The following is a 17,134-nucleotide window of genomic DNA, read 5'->3' as shown; positions in this document are numbered from 1 at the left end:
TCTTAAAGGGCACCCCAGGAGGGAGGGGCAGGGAAGGGACCTTGAGTCCTCCTGAGGCTCCTCTGTGCTAACCGGGTGTTTTCTGTGTGCTGTGGGGTTGGTATTTCAAATCTGAAAACAAGATTTGAAAACACAGTCTGCTTCTATGTGCAGAGCCCTCAGAGTGTGGCTCAGAGTGGAGGGGTCCTGTGGTCACAGGGCAGGCAGGGAGTGTCCGTGTGCCTGGCGGCCTTGCAGCATAAAAATAACCCGCGCAGCTTATTGACGAGTTATTATTACCCCATGTGGCCGGGGCCTTCCGGCCCCATGTGCTTCTCTGTGCTTTCCTGTTAGCTGCCCTTAGCCTGGAAGCCAAGCTGTCGGGGTATCGATCAAGCCAGCTCTCAGCAAGGTTTTCCTCCCCAAAGTGGTTTCAGCTTTTCGCCTGCAGCTATTTTTAGAGGCTTGGGTTCCGCAGATGGGGCCTCTCTCCAATGATCCTGTGTGGCGGGGCTGGGGAGGAGCCCAGGCCAGGCCCCGACAGGGAAGCTGTCTGGGTGGGGGACAGGCTTCTCCTTCCGCCAGTGGGTAACACCAGGCTTCACTCTCAGTGCCCAGCTGGGATGAGCCCTGGAGGCTGCTCCGGCTGCGATGTTTTCTAGACATTTCTGGCCTATTTTCTGGGTAACGCGTAAATTCTGAAAATGGAGGTCTCACATCCCACCATCAGCAAACCAGGCCTCTGAGTTAAGCCCTGATCCCTTTGAAAATGCAAATTCCCACTGGGTCACTACCACCCGTGGGTGCCTTGGGGGCTCCCTTGACTGGGCAGAGCTGGATGCAAACTCTCAAATGGAAGAAAAGGCTGAGAACGTGGTGCCAGCCCAGCAAAGTCAAACACCCCAGAGCTCACTGGCCCAGGGCCAGCCACATCCACTCGTTCCCAGGGTGACTCACAAGATCCTTCCCACCCAGGACCATGACTCTCTCGACAGCCCTGAGAGTGACGCCAGGGCAAGGATTCACCCCTGCAGCCACAGGGGCAGGACATGTGGGAGGAATCCGCGAGGACCTACCTCAAAGTGGATGGCCCCGTTCCCGTCGGCATCAAAGGCGTTGAAGAGGAAGTGTGCATAGGTGGTGGCATCTGGGGAGGGCAAGGAAGAGGCTGGGGTGTGTCGGGGCTGCCTGGTGGCTCATCCCCCATCCCAGGCAACCCCAGCTGAGGGTGCTAACTGTGTCCTGGCTTGGAGTCCCTGTTTCCCACAGGACAGGGGCAGCACCAAGCCTCCAGGATGCAAAGGGCAGCAGGAGGGTCCCCTCCCTCCACTCTGGGACATAGCAGGGCTGCCCTGCCTCGGACTCACCTCCCTGAGGGAAGAACTGCGCGTAAATGAGTTTGAAGGTATCTTCGTCCACCAGGCCCGTGGGACACTCCTGCAGCAGGAAGGCACCCCCTCAGCCCTCGGCCACCCTCAGCTCCAAGCCCGACTCCGCATGGTGCCTGGCTGGCCTCTCTCCACCCCCTTGGGGGCTGCCTGCTGCCCGTGGCACTGCTGGGGCCCCCTGGCCTGGGTTGTGAAGAGCCTGGGCAGGGGTGGGGTGAGAGGGAGCAGGGGTCAATAGGAAGGGGGTGACTGCTCCCCCATACCCTCCTTCCTCCTCTGTACCAGCAGCAAAGACACGGAGGGGGAGGAGTGTGGCGGCCTCAGCGATGCCCATTCTGGAGCCTGCCCCCGCCACAAAGCTTTCCCATAACACATAAGCCCCTTAAAGGCCCCTGGGATATTTACTGTGGCATGGAGAAGTTTCCAGGTCTCCCTGGGCCAGGGTCTCCAAGGCCTCTCCCGGGGGAATGGGGAACACTCACATTCTTAAAGCCCCTGTAGAGAGACTGCAGCTCCTTCTTGGTGAACTTGGTCTGGGCCTGCAGCTGGTCCAGCCCCTCCGGCTGGTGGCGCACCGTGGACAGCTCCAGCTCACTGTCGCTGCTATCTGGAGTGGGACACAGACCACAGAGGGTAAGGCCTGTAGCCCTGCTCCTCCATCTTGCTCCGGTGTGGCCAGGGCATGGGCCAAAATAGCGGGTGGAGGAACTCTCCTTGCATGACTACCATGGACAGCCACACAGGCTGTGCACTGCACAAACAGAGGGGGTGTGGCTGAGTGGCCCACGCAAGAGCTGTGCCTCTGCTTTCCTGCCCCCCACAGGGCAGGCCTCCCCATCGCAGCCCCTGCAGTGTGCCCCCCTGTCAGCTGCACGGTGGGACAAGGTGGGAGCTGCTCTTGTCCTAAAGAGGCACTGAACAAGGGGATACAGGAGGGGGAAAGACAGCAAGACAGGCATGAGGGACCCTTGAACTTCAAGATCCAATTCCCAGACCACTTCTTCCACGTGGCCCTCCCTGACTTTCCCCAACCCTTGGCCCTCGAGGCCTAAGGCGATGCTGTTCAGCTACAGTTGGCAGAGGGGCGTTATTCACATCTGGTTAGGAGGCTAAACCTCCAGGGCTGTGGGGGCAGGGATCAGACCTGTCCTTTAAAAACAATATACAAACTTGGCTGGGCGTGGTGGCTCACGCCTGTAATCCCAGCACTTTGGGAGGCTGAGGTGCACGGATCACGAGGTCAGGAGATCGAGACCATCCTGGCTAACACAGTGAAACCCCGTCTCTACTAAAAATACAAAAAATTAGCCAGGCATGGTGGCGGGCGCCTGTAGTCCCAGCTACTCGGGAGGCTGAGGCAGGAGAATGGCGTGAACCAGGGAGGCGGAGCTTGCAGTGAGCCGAGATCGCGCCACTGCACTCCAGCCTGGGTAACAGAGCAAGACTGCATCTCAAAAAAAAAAAAAAAAGAAAAGAAAAAAACCACCACAAACTTGTTAACTAACCATGGCTACATTTGGGCGGGAGGTGCGATTTCAGGTGATTTTTACTTTTTTATTTATGATTTTAAAAAACATTTTCCTAATTTCTTTTGGTGTGACATGCATCACTTTTACAATGCAAAATAAAGCTAGGGCTGAAACAGCACTGAGTGCCCACACCTTGCTGAGCAGCATCCTCGCATAATTACAGAGCGCCACCTTCCCACAGACCCAGGACGCACGGGCCCCGCTGCACCGCTGCCCTGTCTCCCCTGGGCCACACAGAATGGTGGTGATCCATAATCACCCGCATGGCTGGTGCTGGCTGCTGCCTCTCCCACTGCACAGCGAGCTCTTCAGGGGCAGCTGTCCTGCACAGCTCATCCTGTGCCCGTGGTGCCTGGCATGGTGCTGGGCACTGGTCCTGTGCTGAGCTTGCTCCATACCCAGGCCTCTCCCGAGAGCATGGCGGGAAAGACAGCCTGCACTGCCCACTCTCACTAACCACAAGAGCACCCTGAAAGCTGCTCAGCAATCGGGCTGTTTCTTTGGTCCACACATGCTCCCAATCTCCAAGATAACTATGTCATACCATCCTTCCCCTTAAGTTTCCAGTATCTCCTCTCCCATCCTTACCCTCAGGTTGCTTCCCACTTCACTGAGAAGATACAAGCCATGGAGGAAAATTTCCCAAGCCCTCACCCCACACCTACCCACCTGCCTGCACCTGGCCCAGACGTCTGCACCCCTGCCTGCTCTGTGCCTGAACTGTGCCCGCTCCCAGCGAAGGCAAACCTGCCACTTGTGCAGTGGGTCCCGGCCCCTCTTGCCTACTCAGGCAAGTGGTGCCAGCAAGTCTCCCACTCTTTCCTCATCACCTTTTCCTCTCTTCTGGATCATTCCCGTCACCACATAGACATACTGTAGAATCTCGAATCCTTAGTCATATTAAGTATAGGCAAACCCTGTAAACCAGCATCCCACGCCAGACAAGCATCCCACATAGACTCCTCCCCTGCCCAGGGGCCTGCACAAGGATGCTCACAGCAACAGCATTTTTGGCGGGAGAGTTGGAGGCAACTCAGGGGTTTATGGCAGGCAGGATGGGTAGGTGAAATATGGAGGCTGCACAGTGGGGAGAACTGTGCCGTGGAGCAGATGTACACACAGCAGCATGGATGGATGGATGGATGGTAAGAATCCTTTGATTAAAAGGCAGACTTTTCAGACTGGAAAAGCAAGATCCAATTATATCCTGTTTACAGGAGGGATACTCCTAATACAAAGATAGATTAAGGCCGGGTGCTGTGGCTCATGCCTGTAACCCCAACACTTTGGGAGGCTGAGGTGGGTGAATCACCTGAGGTCAGGCGTTCAAGACCAGCCTGGCCAACATGGTGAAACCCCATCTCTACTAAAAATACAAAAATGAGCCGGGTGTGGTGGCGGGCACCTGTAATCCCAGCTACTCAGGAGGCTGAGGCAGGAGAATTGCTTCAACCCAGGAGGCGAAGGTTGCAGTGAGCCAAGATCACGCCATTACACTCCAGCCTGGGTGACAGAGTGAGACTCCATCTCAAAAAAAAAAAAAAAAAAAAAAAAGAAAGAAAAAAAGATTTAAAATAAAAGAACGGAAAAACATTAAGAAAGCTGGATGTTTTATAATGATGCAAGGATTAATTCATCAAGAAGCAGAATAATCTAAAATAGACATCACCTAGTAACAGAGCTTTAAAATACCTAAAACAAAAAATTCAGAACTAAAGAGAGAAACAAATAAGTCACAATCATAATTGGAAGATTTTAGCATCCTTTTCCAGTAAATGGTATGACAAGTGATGACATAAAAGGTTTGAAAAACACCATCAACCAATTTGACCTAATTAATATTTATAGAACACTGTACAATATAATTGTAGATACACATTCTTTTCAAGAGCATATCCTGTGGTTACCAATATATATTAGATGCTGCAACACAGACTCTTACCACAATGGTATTAAGTTAAAATTCAGGACAAGATATTTAGAAAATCTCAAGTATTTGGAAATAAACAATACATTTCTAATTAGCTCATAGGTCAGAGAATAAACTGCAAGGTGATCACATTTTGAGATATTTTGCGTTGAATGATTAAAAAAACAGAGCATATCAAAATTTGCTGGATGCAGGTAAAGCTGGGCTGACAGGGAAATTTATTGCTTTCAATTCCTTTATTAGAAAAGAAGATAGGTGTAAAAGCAATGACATAAGCTTCTAGATCTAAGAGTCAGAATCTAAAAAATGCAGAGCAAATTAAATTCAAAGTAAATAGAAGAAAGAACATAATAAAAACAAGAGTAGAAATCAATGACAGGCTGGGTGCAGTGGCTCATGCCTGTAATCCCAGCACTTTGGGAGGCTGAGGCAGGTGGATCACTTGAGGTCAGGAGTTCAAGACCAGCCTGGCCAACATGGCGAAACCCTGTCTCTACTAAAAATACAAAACAAAAAAAGTTAGCCAGATGTGGTGGTGCACGCCTGTAATCTCAGCTACTCAGGAGGCTGGGGCATGAGAATCACTTGAGCCCAGGAGGTTGGAGATTGCAGTGAGCTGAGATCGCACCACTGCACTCCAGCTTGTTGACAGAGCAAAACTTCGTCTCAAAAAAAAAAAAAAAAATCAATGACAAATATAAGCATAGCTGCAAACCTTATAATAAAGTCATTAAGAAACTCAAGTGATAGACTGGAAAAACATATCTCCAGTATATGTACCTGACAAAGGACTCATTTCCAGAGTACATAATGAACTTCTACAAATCAACATAAGACTAATAACTCGATTTTTTAAACAGGCAAAAGACAAGGACATGTCACAAAAAAAGATATACAACTGGCCAATAAGCACAGGAAAAGGTACTTGAAAGGACATATGAGAATTCATGCAGTGATGGGAAAACTGGAGTACTGGCTCAGCCAGAGTGGAGATACCTCCCTAAGCAACTCAGGTGTTGGCTGAAACCCCAGAAAAGCTATGCTTTAGGACTGTGAACCACATCCTTGAGTAAGCGCATACTCTAGACCCAATGACAAAGTCAAAACAAACCTACTCTGACAAAGCCTAAAATAAAGTCTGTGAAGATCACGTGAGTTGCCCAATAATTTAACTACATGCCACACTAAAATTTGTTAGCATTTATATTAAAACAATATAATCCATTGCCTACACTATCCCTTTCACAATGTCCAACATACAATAAAAAATAAAAAGACATGAGAAGCAAGAAAATGTGACCATAATAAAGAGATGAAGGATAAGCAGAATTATTAGACTTTTATTGTTAGAATTATTAGAAAAGAACTTTAAAACAACTATTATCAACACTTTGAAAGAAATAAAGAAAAGAAAGCATAATAGATGAGAATCTTAGTAGAAAAATTAAAAACTATAATAAAAGAACAAAATGGAACTTCTACGCTTGAACAAAACAATACCTAAAATTAAAAGTTCACTTGATGGACTGAGTGCAGTGGTTCACACCTGTAATCCCAGCACTTTCAGACACTGAGGCAGGTGGATTGATTGAGCCCAGGAGTTCGAGACCAGCCTGGGCAACATAGCGAGACCCTGTCTCTACAAAAAAATTACCCAGGCATGGTTGTGTGCACCTGTAGTCCCAGCTGCTTGGGAAGCTAAGGTGGGAGGAGCACTTGAGCCTGGGAGATTGATGCTGCAGTGAGCCATGGTCATACCACTGCACTTCAGCCTGGGCAGCAGGGCAAGACCCCATCTCAAAAAAAATAAATTGAAAAAATTTAAAAAAAAAAGAGAGAAAAGACAAACTACCAATATCAGGAAGGAAACAAGGGAAATAAGTACTAACTCTCCAGACATTAAAAGGATAAAAAGGAGATATTATGAACAAGTCTTCACACACAAATTCAACAACTTTTATAAAATGGACCAATTCCTGCAAAATTACAGACTACCCAAATTCATCCCAGGTGAAAAAGATAACCTGAATAGTCCCAACCAATATTCTTCATGAACACAGGTGTGAAATTTCTCAACAAAATATTAGCAAATTGAATCCTTTGATGAATAAAAAGAATAATACACCACACCAAGAGGGGTTTTCCAGGAACATGAGGCTGATTCAATATTTAAAAATAAATCAATGTAATCCACCATATTAATAGTCTAAAAAAGAAAAAAGCACATAATCATATCAATTGATGCAGAAAAAGCATTTGACAAAATTCAACATCCATTCATTAAAAATAACTGGGAATGAAAGGGAACTTCCCCACATTATTAAAGAGCATCTACACAAAATCTACAGTTAACATCATTCTTAATGGTAAAAAACAGAATGTTTTCCCCCCAAGAAAAAAGGTCAATATACAAAAATCAATCACATTTCTATAGATAAGTAATGAACAATTAGAAATCAAAATTTAGACAAAGGTGTCTCCTGAATTTCAGTGGCAGTAAGATCCAAGAGCCTTGCTCTGGTCTCTCTTATCTGTTTTGGAGCTAAACAGGGAGAGGGAAGGATGGTGGGGGCTTTTTGTGCTACCTGGAAGCTGAGGGACAGTCAGAACTCTGATGACTACATGAAGGGTCATCAAAGGTGCAGGCTTTGCCACTGGGCAGGTGGAAATGTGACCAAACCAACAGTGTTTATCAGTCAGGAAGGAGACAAAGTGGTGATCAGGACTCAAAGCATATTCAATCACACAGAGAAACCACTGCTGATGACAGACACTGTACACTGTTAGAGTACGTCTGTTGTTAGTCTGGATGGAGACAAACGTGTTCACATACAGAAATGGGATGGCAAAGACACAAATTTTGTAAGAGAAATTAAGGATGGCAAAATGGTTATGACTCCCACTTATTTATTTATTTTTTTATTTCCATAGGTTTTTAGGGAACAGGTGGTGTTTGGTTACATGAGTAAGTCCTTTAGTGGTGATTTGTGAGATTGTGGTTCACCCATCATCCCGGCTGTATATGCTGAACCCAATTTATAGCCTTTTATCCCTCACCCCCTCCCACCCTTTCCCCAGAGTCCCCAAAGTCCATTGTGTCATTCTTATGCTGTTGGATCCTCACTTTTGGTGACATAGTTGCTGTTTGCTACTATGAGAAGGCATAGAAAACTACCTGGCTGGGAACTGGAGAAGATCTTCAGTTTTTCTGTTTACTCAAGTCTTAGGGTTATTCTGCTATTACAGTACAGCTGATCACTAATCAGAAGGTTATCCTTAGCATGGAGGTAGAAAATGGTGACTTAAAAACTTGTTACTCCAAGCAGCTAGCCTAGTTTGTCCTGCAACTTTATCATGTTTTATAATTTGTATTAAAATGTTAAGTCACAGGCCGGGCGTGGTGGCTCATGCCTGTAATCCCAGCACTTTGGGAGGCCAAGGCGGGTGGATCACCTGAGGTCAGGAGTTCGAGACCAGCCTGGCCAACATGGCAAAACCCTGTCTCTACTAAAAATACAAAAATTAGCCGGGTGTGGTGGCAGGCGCCCATAATCCCAGCTACTTGGGAGGCTGAGGTAGGAGAATCGCTTGAACCTGGGAGGCGGAGGTTGCAGTGAGCCGAGATTGTGCCATTGCACCCCAGCCTGGGCAACAAGAGTAAGACTCAATCTCAAAAAAAAAAAAAAAAGTTAGGTCACTTTTTTATATAAAGAAGTGAATGGATTTTGTAATTTCCTTTGGAATGCAAATTAGAATAAAAATCTTACACACAAATAAAAAACAAAACTTAAAAAACAATACCATTTACAATTGCTCATCTCACAAATGAAATACTTAGGTATATATCTTGCAAAACATCCATATAATCCATATGCCAAAAACTACAAAATGCTGATAAAAGAAATCACGGAGGATTCAAATGACATAACTATGAAGAAACATAACTATGTTCATGGATTGAAAGACTCAGTGCTATAAAGATGCCAGTTATCTCCAAAATGATCTACAGATTTCATACACTTCCTACCAAAATCCCAGCAAGAGTTTTTTTGTACATACAGACAACATACTCTAAAATTTATCTAGAAAGACAGAGGAACTAGAATAGCTAAAATAATTTTGTGAAAGAAGAATAAAGACATTGTTTTTTTATTTTTGTGTTATTTTACTATTTTTTTTTTAAGACAGAGTTTGGCTCTGCCCCCCAGGCTGGAGTGCAGTGGCATGATCTCAGCTCACTGCAACCTCTGCCTACCGAGTTCAAGTGATTCTCATGCCTCAGTCTCCCAAGTAACTGGGACTACAGGCATGCACCACCACACCTGGCTAGTTTTTGTATTTTTAGTAGAGACAGGATTTCACCATGTGGGCCAGGCTGGTCTCGAACTCCTGGCCTCAGGAGTTCCTGAGTGATCCAGCCACCTCAGCCTCCAAAAGTGCTGGGATTACAAAGATATTGTTAAACAAAAAGGTAAGCACAGACTGGGAGAAAATATTATCTTTGCAAACTGCATATCTGACAAAGGATATACAGAATATATAAAGAAGTCTCAAAACTCTGCAGTAAGAAATCAAAGAACTCAAATTAGTAAATGTCAAAAAATCTAATCAAACACTTCACTATAGAGGATACAAGGCTGGTAAATAAGCACAAGAAAGAGGATTAGCATCATTTTCCATTAAGGAAATACAAATTGAAACCTCAATGAAATACTGCTATATACCTATGAGAATTGCTTACATAACAAATACTGACAATGTCGGGCGTTCGCGGTGGGGGGACGCAGAGTGACGGGAAGCACTATATGTTGCTGGCAGGAGAGAGAAGTGGTACTGCCACGGTGGAAATCATCTTGGCACTTTCTTATAAAGAGGCTCTTCCCATAAGACCCAGCAATCCCATTTCTGGTTATTTACCCAAATGAAATGAAAGCTACTATATTCAACTTTAGGCAAATGTTTAGAGCAATTTTATTCAAAATTGCCCCAAACTGTATATAACCCAAATGCCCTCCAACCGGTGAGTGGATAAGCTGTGGTACATCACACAAGGGAAGATACTCAGCAACAATACGGAACAAACTCCTGACACACGCAAAACATGAATGAATAGCACATGCAATGATGTGAAAGAGTCCAGACTCCAGAGGCGATCATGTCTGACAACATTCATGGGATAGTCTGGAAAAGATAAAATGATAGAAAATTACAGGGAAAGAGAACAGATCAGTGGCTGCCTGGGGGCTGACTACCAAAGAGGCAGCATAAGGCAATTTTTTGTGGTGACGTCATTGTTCTATATTGCCAGGTGCCCGGTGTGGTGGTGCGCGCCTGTAGTCCTACCACTCAGGAGGCTGAGGGGGGAGGACTGCTTGAGCCCTGGAGTCCAAGGCTGCTGTGAGCTAGGATCACACTACTGCACTCCAGCCTGGGCGACAGAGACCCCACCTCCAAAAAGTAAGTAAATAAAAATAAAAATTAAATTAAGTTGTTCTAAATCTTGATTGTGGTAATGGTTACATGACTATGCATGTATTGAGATTCATAGAACTAGACAGCCAAAAAGGTAAATTTTACATTAATTTAAATTAGAAAAAATTAGAATACTTAGCTATGGGGAGGAGGGAAATGGGGGAGTAAAAGAGGAAAAACAAATGAGAGGCTATAAATGGGTCAAGGCTGATGATACCCCATGAACTACAGAGTAGGATTAACTTAATCCTCTTTCCTGAGGGCCAAGAAACAAAATAAGACAGAAACTCCAAACCTGCTGCTATTTCTTCCATTAAAAACAAGAAAACTCCTTGACCGTATTTACCCCTAAGCCTTTTTCTCACCTCCTGTAACTCCCTGCCTTCACTTCCTCTCCTCCTGTTCTCCCTCGAACTTACTCCACTCCAAGAAAGCTGCTCTTACAAGGATCGTGGATGATCTCCATGTGGTCAATATTGTAATTTCGATTAAAAAATGACATAAGGGGCCAGGTGCGGTGGCTCATGCTTGTAATCCCAGCATTTTGGGAGCCAAGGCGGGTGGATGATCTGAGGCCAGGAGTTCAAGACCAGCCTGGCCAACATGGCGAAACCCTGTCTCTACTAAAAGTACAAAAATTATCTGGGCACAGTGGTACACGCCTGTAATCCCAGCTACTTGGGAAGCTGAGGCAGGAGAATTGCTTGAACCCTGGAGGCGGAGGTTGCAGTGAGCTGAGATCATGTCACCGTAATCCAGCTTGGGCAAGAGAGAGAGACTCCGTCTCAAAAAAAAAAAAAAAAAAAAAAAAAGACATAAGGGCAAGGTGTGAATCCATTCTTGCATTGCTAGAAAGTAATACCTGAGACTAGGTAAATTTTTTTTTTGAGACAGGGTCTCACTCTCTTGTCCAGGCTGGAGTGCAGTGGTGCAATCACAGCTCACTGCAGCCTTCCAGGCTCAGGTGTTCCTCCCGCCTCAGCCTCCCAAGTAGCTGAGACTATAGGCACACACCACTATAACCAGCTAATTTTTTGTATTTATAATAGAGACAGGGTTTTGTCATGTTGCCCAGGCTGGTCTCAAACTCCTGGGCTCAAGTGATCCTCAAGACTGCATTATTTATAAAGAAAAGAGGTTTATTTCACTTGTGGTTCTGCAGGATGTACACAAAGCACAGTGCTGGCATCTGCTTCTGTTGAGGGCCTCAGGAAGCTTCCAATCATGGTGGAGGGTGAAGAGGGAGCAAGCAGGTCACGTGGCAACAGTGGAAGCAAGAGACACAAGGGAGGAGGTGCCAGGCTCTTTAATGTATTATATAAATTGTATAAAAGTCAGATTTCACATGAACTCAGGGAGAGAACTCACTCATTACCATGAGCATGGTGCTAGGCCATTCAGGAGGGATCTGCGCCCGTGATCCAATACTTCCCACTAGTCCCCACCTCCAACATTGGGGATTCATTTCAACATGAGATGTGGGGGGGACAAACATCCAAACCATATCAGAAAATGCAAGAGTGAGAGTGAACAATGTATGCCTAATGCCACTTTTGAACACAGATGCAAAACCCTAAACCAAATGTTAGCTAAACGAAGCCAATGGCATTTTTTTAAGTACATCATGATCAAGAAGATTTTATCTGGAAGAACATAAAGAGGAAAAATCACATGAAAATCTTAATGCAGAAAGGGCATTTGATAAGCTTTCATGTCTATTTATAATTAAAATAAACGACAACCAAAAAAAAACTCTCAGCAAACCAGGAGTCAAAGGGAAGTTCTTTAACGTGATTTGCTTATATTTGCAGATCACATCTTTACAAAAAAAACTACAGAAAATATTGGATTTAATGGCAAAAGCTTAGACACATTCTCTTTAATATTTGGGACAAGTTTGGCCATAGCCCCACTAATCAAGGTCCTGCCAATGCTCTTAGGAAATTTAGAAAAGAAATAAATAGTGTATGAATTGGGAAGTAAAGGATAAAATTAACAGTATTTAGATGATATGGTCCCTAGAGGGACTAAAAGAATCAACAGACAGGAGAGTTCAGTAAGGTTGCCAGATACAAGATTAATCAATACAAAAATCAATGGCAGTTCTCTACACCAGTAATAACCATCTAGAAAATATAATTAAAAATACCAAAATAAACGCTCACAATAGCAATAAAACTAAAGAGTATCTCTAAGTAGTAATAAAAACTCAAAGGACCTCTACATGGAAAGATATTCTGAATACATGAGGCATTCCATCTTATGGCCACATATTAATGTCATTTCTCCCCAAAGTAATCTCTAAGTAAATTCAATGCAATTCCAATAAAAAATGGATTTTTTTTGGAAAGCTTGATAAACATATGCTGAAATATATATGGAGAAATAAACAATTCATAAAAACCTAAAAAGAAAGAATAACAAGGGAGGAGTTTCTCTCAGACACTAGTACATGTTGTATAGTCATTGTAATAAAAATTGTATGGTTGGTACAAGAACAGACAAACGTACCAACAAACAGACCAGAGAGCTAAAAAAAGAGACTGAGGTGTAGGAGGGATTTCATGAAAGCTATGGGAAAAAAGGTCAGAGTGTTTAGTAGATGGTGTTAGGAAAACTGGATCACCATATAAAGAAAACAAATCTAGATTCCTTCCATATCCCACATGCAAATGTAGGTTCCAGGTGCATTAGAGACCCCAGTGTGAACGGTAAATGATAGAGCTATAATAAAATGTAAAAGAGCCTCCTGTTAACCTAAGATTGTGGACAGATTTCTTAAAACCCCAAAAGCTCAAACCACAAGGAAAAAAAAGGATGAATCTGATTACATCAAAATTAAAGATTTCTGTTCAACAAAGGTCAGAGTGAGACACTCAATGGAATAAAGAAGATAGCGTAGAGTGTTCACAAATGATGAAAGAGGAATTTCTAGAGCAGGTATCAGCAGAAAAGGAAACCAGAAAGACGGATACAAACCCAAAAGATGGCTCAATTTCAGCAATAAACAGGAACATGTAAATTAGCATGAGAATGCAGTACCTCCTAGATTGCTAAGAAATAATCATAATGAAAAAATAAGTTTTTTGGCAAATATGTAGATCAATGGTAATTCTGAAACACTCTAGTGCAGGGGTCCTCAACTCCCTGGGCAGAGGACCGGTACTAGTCAGTGGTCTGTTAGGAATTGGGCTGCACAGCAGGAGGTGGGCGGCAGGTGAGCAAGTGAAGCTTCATCTGTATCTACAGCTGGTCCCCACTGCTCGCATTCCTGCCTGAGCTTCACCTCCTGTCAGATGAGCAGCGGCATTAAATTCTCATAGGAGCGCAAACCCTACTGTGAACTGTGCATGCAAGGGGTCTAGGTTGCACACGCCCCTTATGAGAATTTAACTAATGCCTGATGCTCATTAACATCCCCTCCCCCAGCATCATCCGTGGAAAAACTGTCTTCCACAAAACCAGTCCCTGTTGCCTAAAAGGCTGGGGACCACAGCTCTAGTGTATGTGGGAACTGGTACAAACACTGTGGAAATCTATTTGCAATTTTCATAGTAATTATGTATTATATAAACTGTATAAAATTAACACTTTGTATAAAATCAACACTGGGCCTAGGGCCCAGGAATCATCTCCTAGTATACATGCTAAATCCAAGTGCCCAGGAGACATGTACAAGAATAGCCATTGGCGCACTCTTTACAATAATGGCTTGAATCAACCAAACGTCCACTCACAACAGAGCAGACAAATATACTGTGGTCTAGGCCAGGCTAGGTGGCTCACACCTGTAATACCAGCACTTTGGGAGGCCGAAGCAGGAGGATCGCTTGAGCCCAGGAGTTTGAGACCAGCCTGAGCAACATGGCGAAACCCTATCTCTATTAAAAATACAAAAATTAGCTGGGTGTGGTGGTATGTGTCTGTGGTCCCAGCTACTCAGGTGGCTGAGGTGGGAGGATTGCTTGAGCTGTGGAGGCAAAAGGCGGCAGTGAGCCAATGGTCACACGACTGCACTCCAGCCTGGGTGACACAGTGAGACACTGTCTCAAAAAATAAATAAATAAAAATGAAAAAATAAAAAAATATATATTATGGTGTATGCACCTGATGAAATATTACACAGCAGTGAAAAAATGAGTGAACTATATTAACACACAGCAAGTTACATATTGCTGAATGAAAAACCAGTCCTAGGAAACCAGTAGAAGTCCATTTTTCATAAAATTCAAAGCCAAGAACAACTGAATCCTATATATGTAAGTAAGATAAGAGATAAAATCATAAGAACAAAAATCAAGGAATGACACACACAGATCTGGCTATGGGAACCTATGCAGGGGTTCACTGGTGTTCAGTATGTTATTCTTTATAAGTCACATATCAAATATATGTTTATTAGAGGTTAATTGAATTGGTTACAATTTCATTTTCCAGAGCAAGAGAAAATGAGAGCGCGCGAGGTGAAGTGGATGCGTGAACAGACACCTCTGGTCTGGATTAAACCCTGGATGCTTGGACCAAAAAAAAGCAGACAGCAATCCCAGGAGAAAGGGTCAGAGAATGTGAAAGGGCAACTGACAGACGGGGAGGCTGGGAAGGCCAGCAGGCACACACAGAGGTATTCAAAATCATTAGTATGGAAAATGCACGAGAACAACGAGAAAAAAATGTTACTCATTTAACTTTCCAAACCTGAAAATTACTTGAAGTTTAGCCTTGGTCAAGGATGTGGGCAGCTTCTCCCCTGAGTTCTGGGCTCACCTGCGTCCTTGCCATCTGCATTGGATGTCGGGGAGGTTTCTAAGGGGACATGTCCCAAGTGAGCTCCTGAGCTTCCCCCTAAACCTGCTCCACCCACAGTCTTCCCCCTCAGTTGATGCAACTCTATCCTGCCAGAGCTCCGCAGGGGCACACATTCAACCCATGTGCAAATCCTGCCAGCTCTACTTTCCACATAGGTTCTGCCTCTGATCCCTACTCTCACCTCCCCTCCCTCCACCCAGGCCCAAGGCTTCTACCCTGGACCCTGTTAGTCTATTCTTCAAATAGTGCCAGAGGAAGCTGTTGTAAACATATCTCATACGCCTCTGCTCAACAACCTCCCCCAAGCTCTCAGTATAAAATTCAAAGTCCTTAGATGGCTGATAAGTGTCCCCAGTCCCCCAGCTCTGACCTCATCTCCCATGTCTCTCTCTTCACTGCCTCCACCTTAGCCATGTGGGTGCCCCTCAAACCTACCAGGCACGCTCTCCCTGTAGGGCCCCCCTATTGCTGGCCTCTGCCCAAATGTCACCTCCTCCTCAGAGGGACACTTCTATTTCTCTCTATCCTCATCTGTTTCTCTCTTCATTTGGCTATCGCTCCCTGGCACATGCAGATTTCTGTTTACTATTGCTATGGATTGAACTGTGTCCTCTCAAATTCATCATTGAAGTCTTAACCCCCAGTGTGACTGTGACTGCATTTGGAGATAGGGTCCTTAGGAGGTAACCAAGGTTATGTGGGGTCACAAGGTTGGGCCCTTATCCCATAAGATTGGTAGCCTTATATGAAGAGTAAGACAGGTCAGGTGTGGTCGCTCATGCCTGTAATCCCAGCACTTTGGCAGGCCGAGGTGGGTGGATCACCTGAGGTCAGGAGTTCAAGACCAGCCTGACCAACATGGAGAAACCCCGTCTCTACTAAAAATACAAAATTAGCCGGGCATGGTGGTGCATGCCTGTAATCCCAGCTACTCGGGAGGCTGAGGCAGGAGAATCGCTTGAACCCAGGAGGCGGAGCTTGTAGTGAGCTGAGATCACACCACTGTGCTCCAGCCTGGGCGACAGAGCAAGACTCCATCTCAAAAAAAAAAAAAAGAAAAAAAAAAAGAGTAAGAGAGACAGCTATGTCTGCCTCCACGTGCATGCAGCAAAAGGCCACATGAAGACAGAGCAAGAAGGCAGCCGTCAGCACACCATGAAGAGAGCCCTCACCAGAAACTGACCTGCTGGCACCCTCTTCTCAGACTTTCTTTCCAGAGCTGGGAGAAAATACATTTCTGTTGTTTAAGTCCTTCGTCTGTATTATTTTGTTATGGCAGCTGGAGAAGACTAAGACACCTGGTATACTGTTGGGTCTCTCCCTCTACAGGGTGACCGCAGCAGGGATTCAGGTCTCCTTGCTGCCGTACCCAGCCCTGGAACAGTGCCTGTGCATGGGAGGTGCTCTGGAACGCACGCTGGGTAGGATCCTCCCAGCTATGTTTCCTTGGGTGAGTTTATGGAGTACTGGCGTGGGCTTTAATTTTAATGTCTCTAGGCAGAGCCTGCCTCCTGCAGATTGTCCCAGGCCCCAGCATTCCCTGATGTTTACACCTGTTGGGCACAGAGTGGGCAGGAGAATCAGAGAAAAAGAGATAATATTCCAAGACTCAGGTCCAGTGACAGCAGGTGAACTGGGGTCAAGGGCACCTGGGCATGGAGTCTAAGGTGAGCTGAGGCACATGTGGGCACGAGAGCCATCGAAGGGCCCAAAGCAGAGAAAGGGTTGTCTGACTTCCACTCCAGAATGGTCACTATGGCCACAGGGTGTCACAGTGACGTAAAGAGAATAGAGTGAAGGGAACTGGTGGGAGGTGTCAGGAATGAAGAAGCCAGAGTTTCTAGCTGCTGACTTGACCAGGGTGGGGCAGGCAGAGTCCAGAATGACTCTGCGTTTCTAACCTGGGAAACAGGGTGACTGCTGGTGTCATCCACCAAGACATGGAAGTTAAAATTACCCGGAAATGGAAGATAAGGCAAGAAGATGGCTGCATGGCTTTTCAACGTAACATTAGAGCACTATCTATAGGA

At 45.3% G+C, this 17,134-nt stretch overlaps 1 protein-coding gene and 1 pseudogene across 1 annotated transcript in view; one reads left to right on the top strand and one right to left on the bottom strand.

The window, feature by feature from the left end:
* KCNIP3 (potassium voltage-gated channel interacting protein 3) overlaps window positions 1-17,134 on the bottom strand; it is a 91,245-nt gene that overhangs the window by 9,783 nt on the left and 64,328 nt on the right. The window contains exons 3-5 of the mRNA XM_030826932.1: window positions 1,850-1,974; window positions 1,347-1,416; window positions 1,056-1,126 (exon numbers count right to left, since the gene is read on the bottom strand). Of these exons, the coding sequence (XP_030682792.1) occupies window positions 1,056-1,126; window positions 1,347-1,416; window positions 1,850-1,974 (266 nt within the window). The remainder of the gene's footprint in view (window positions 1-1,055; window positions 1,127-1,346; window positions 1,417-1,849; window positions 1,975-17,134) is intronic.
* LOC115838219 lies at window positions 7,389-7,993 on the top strand (annotated as a pseudogene).

Source organism: Nomascus leucogenys, chromosome 14, assembly GCF_006542625.1.
Source record: "Nomascus leucogenys isolate Asia chromosome 14, Asia_NLE_v1, whole genome shotgun sequence".
Taxonomy (NCBI): domain Eukaryota; kingdom Metazoa; phylum Chordata; class Mammalia; order Primates; family Hylobatidae; genus Nomascus; species Nomascus leucogenys.
Note: the sequence above shows the minus strand (reverse complement) of the source record. Positions and strands in the feature narration are given on the sequence as shown.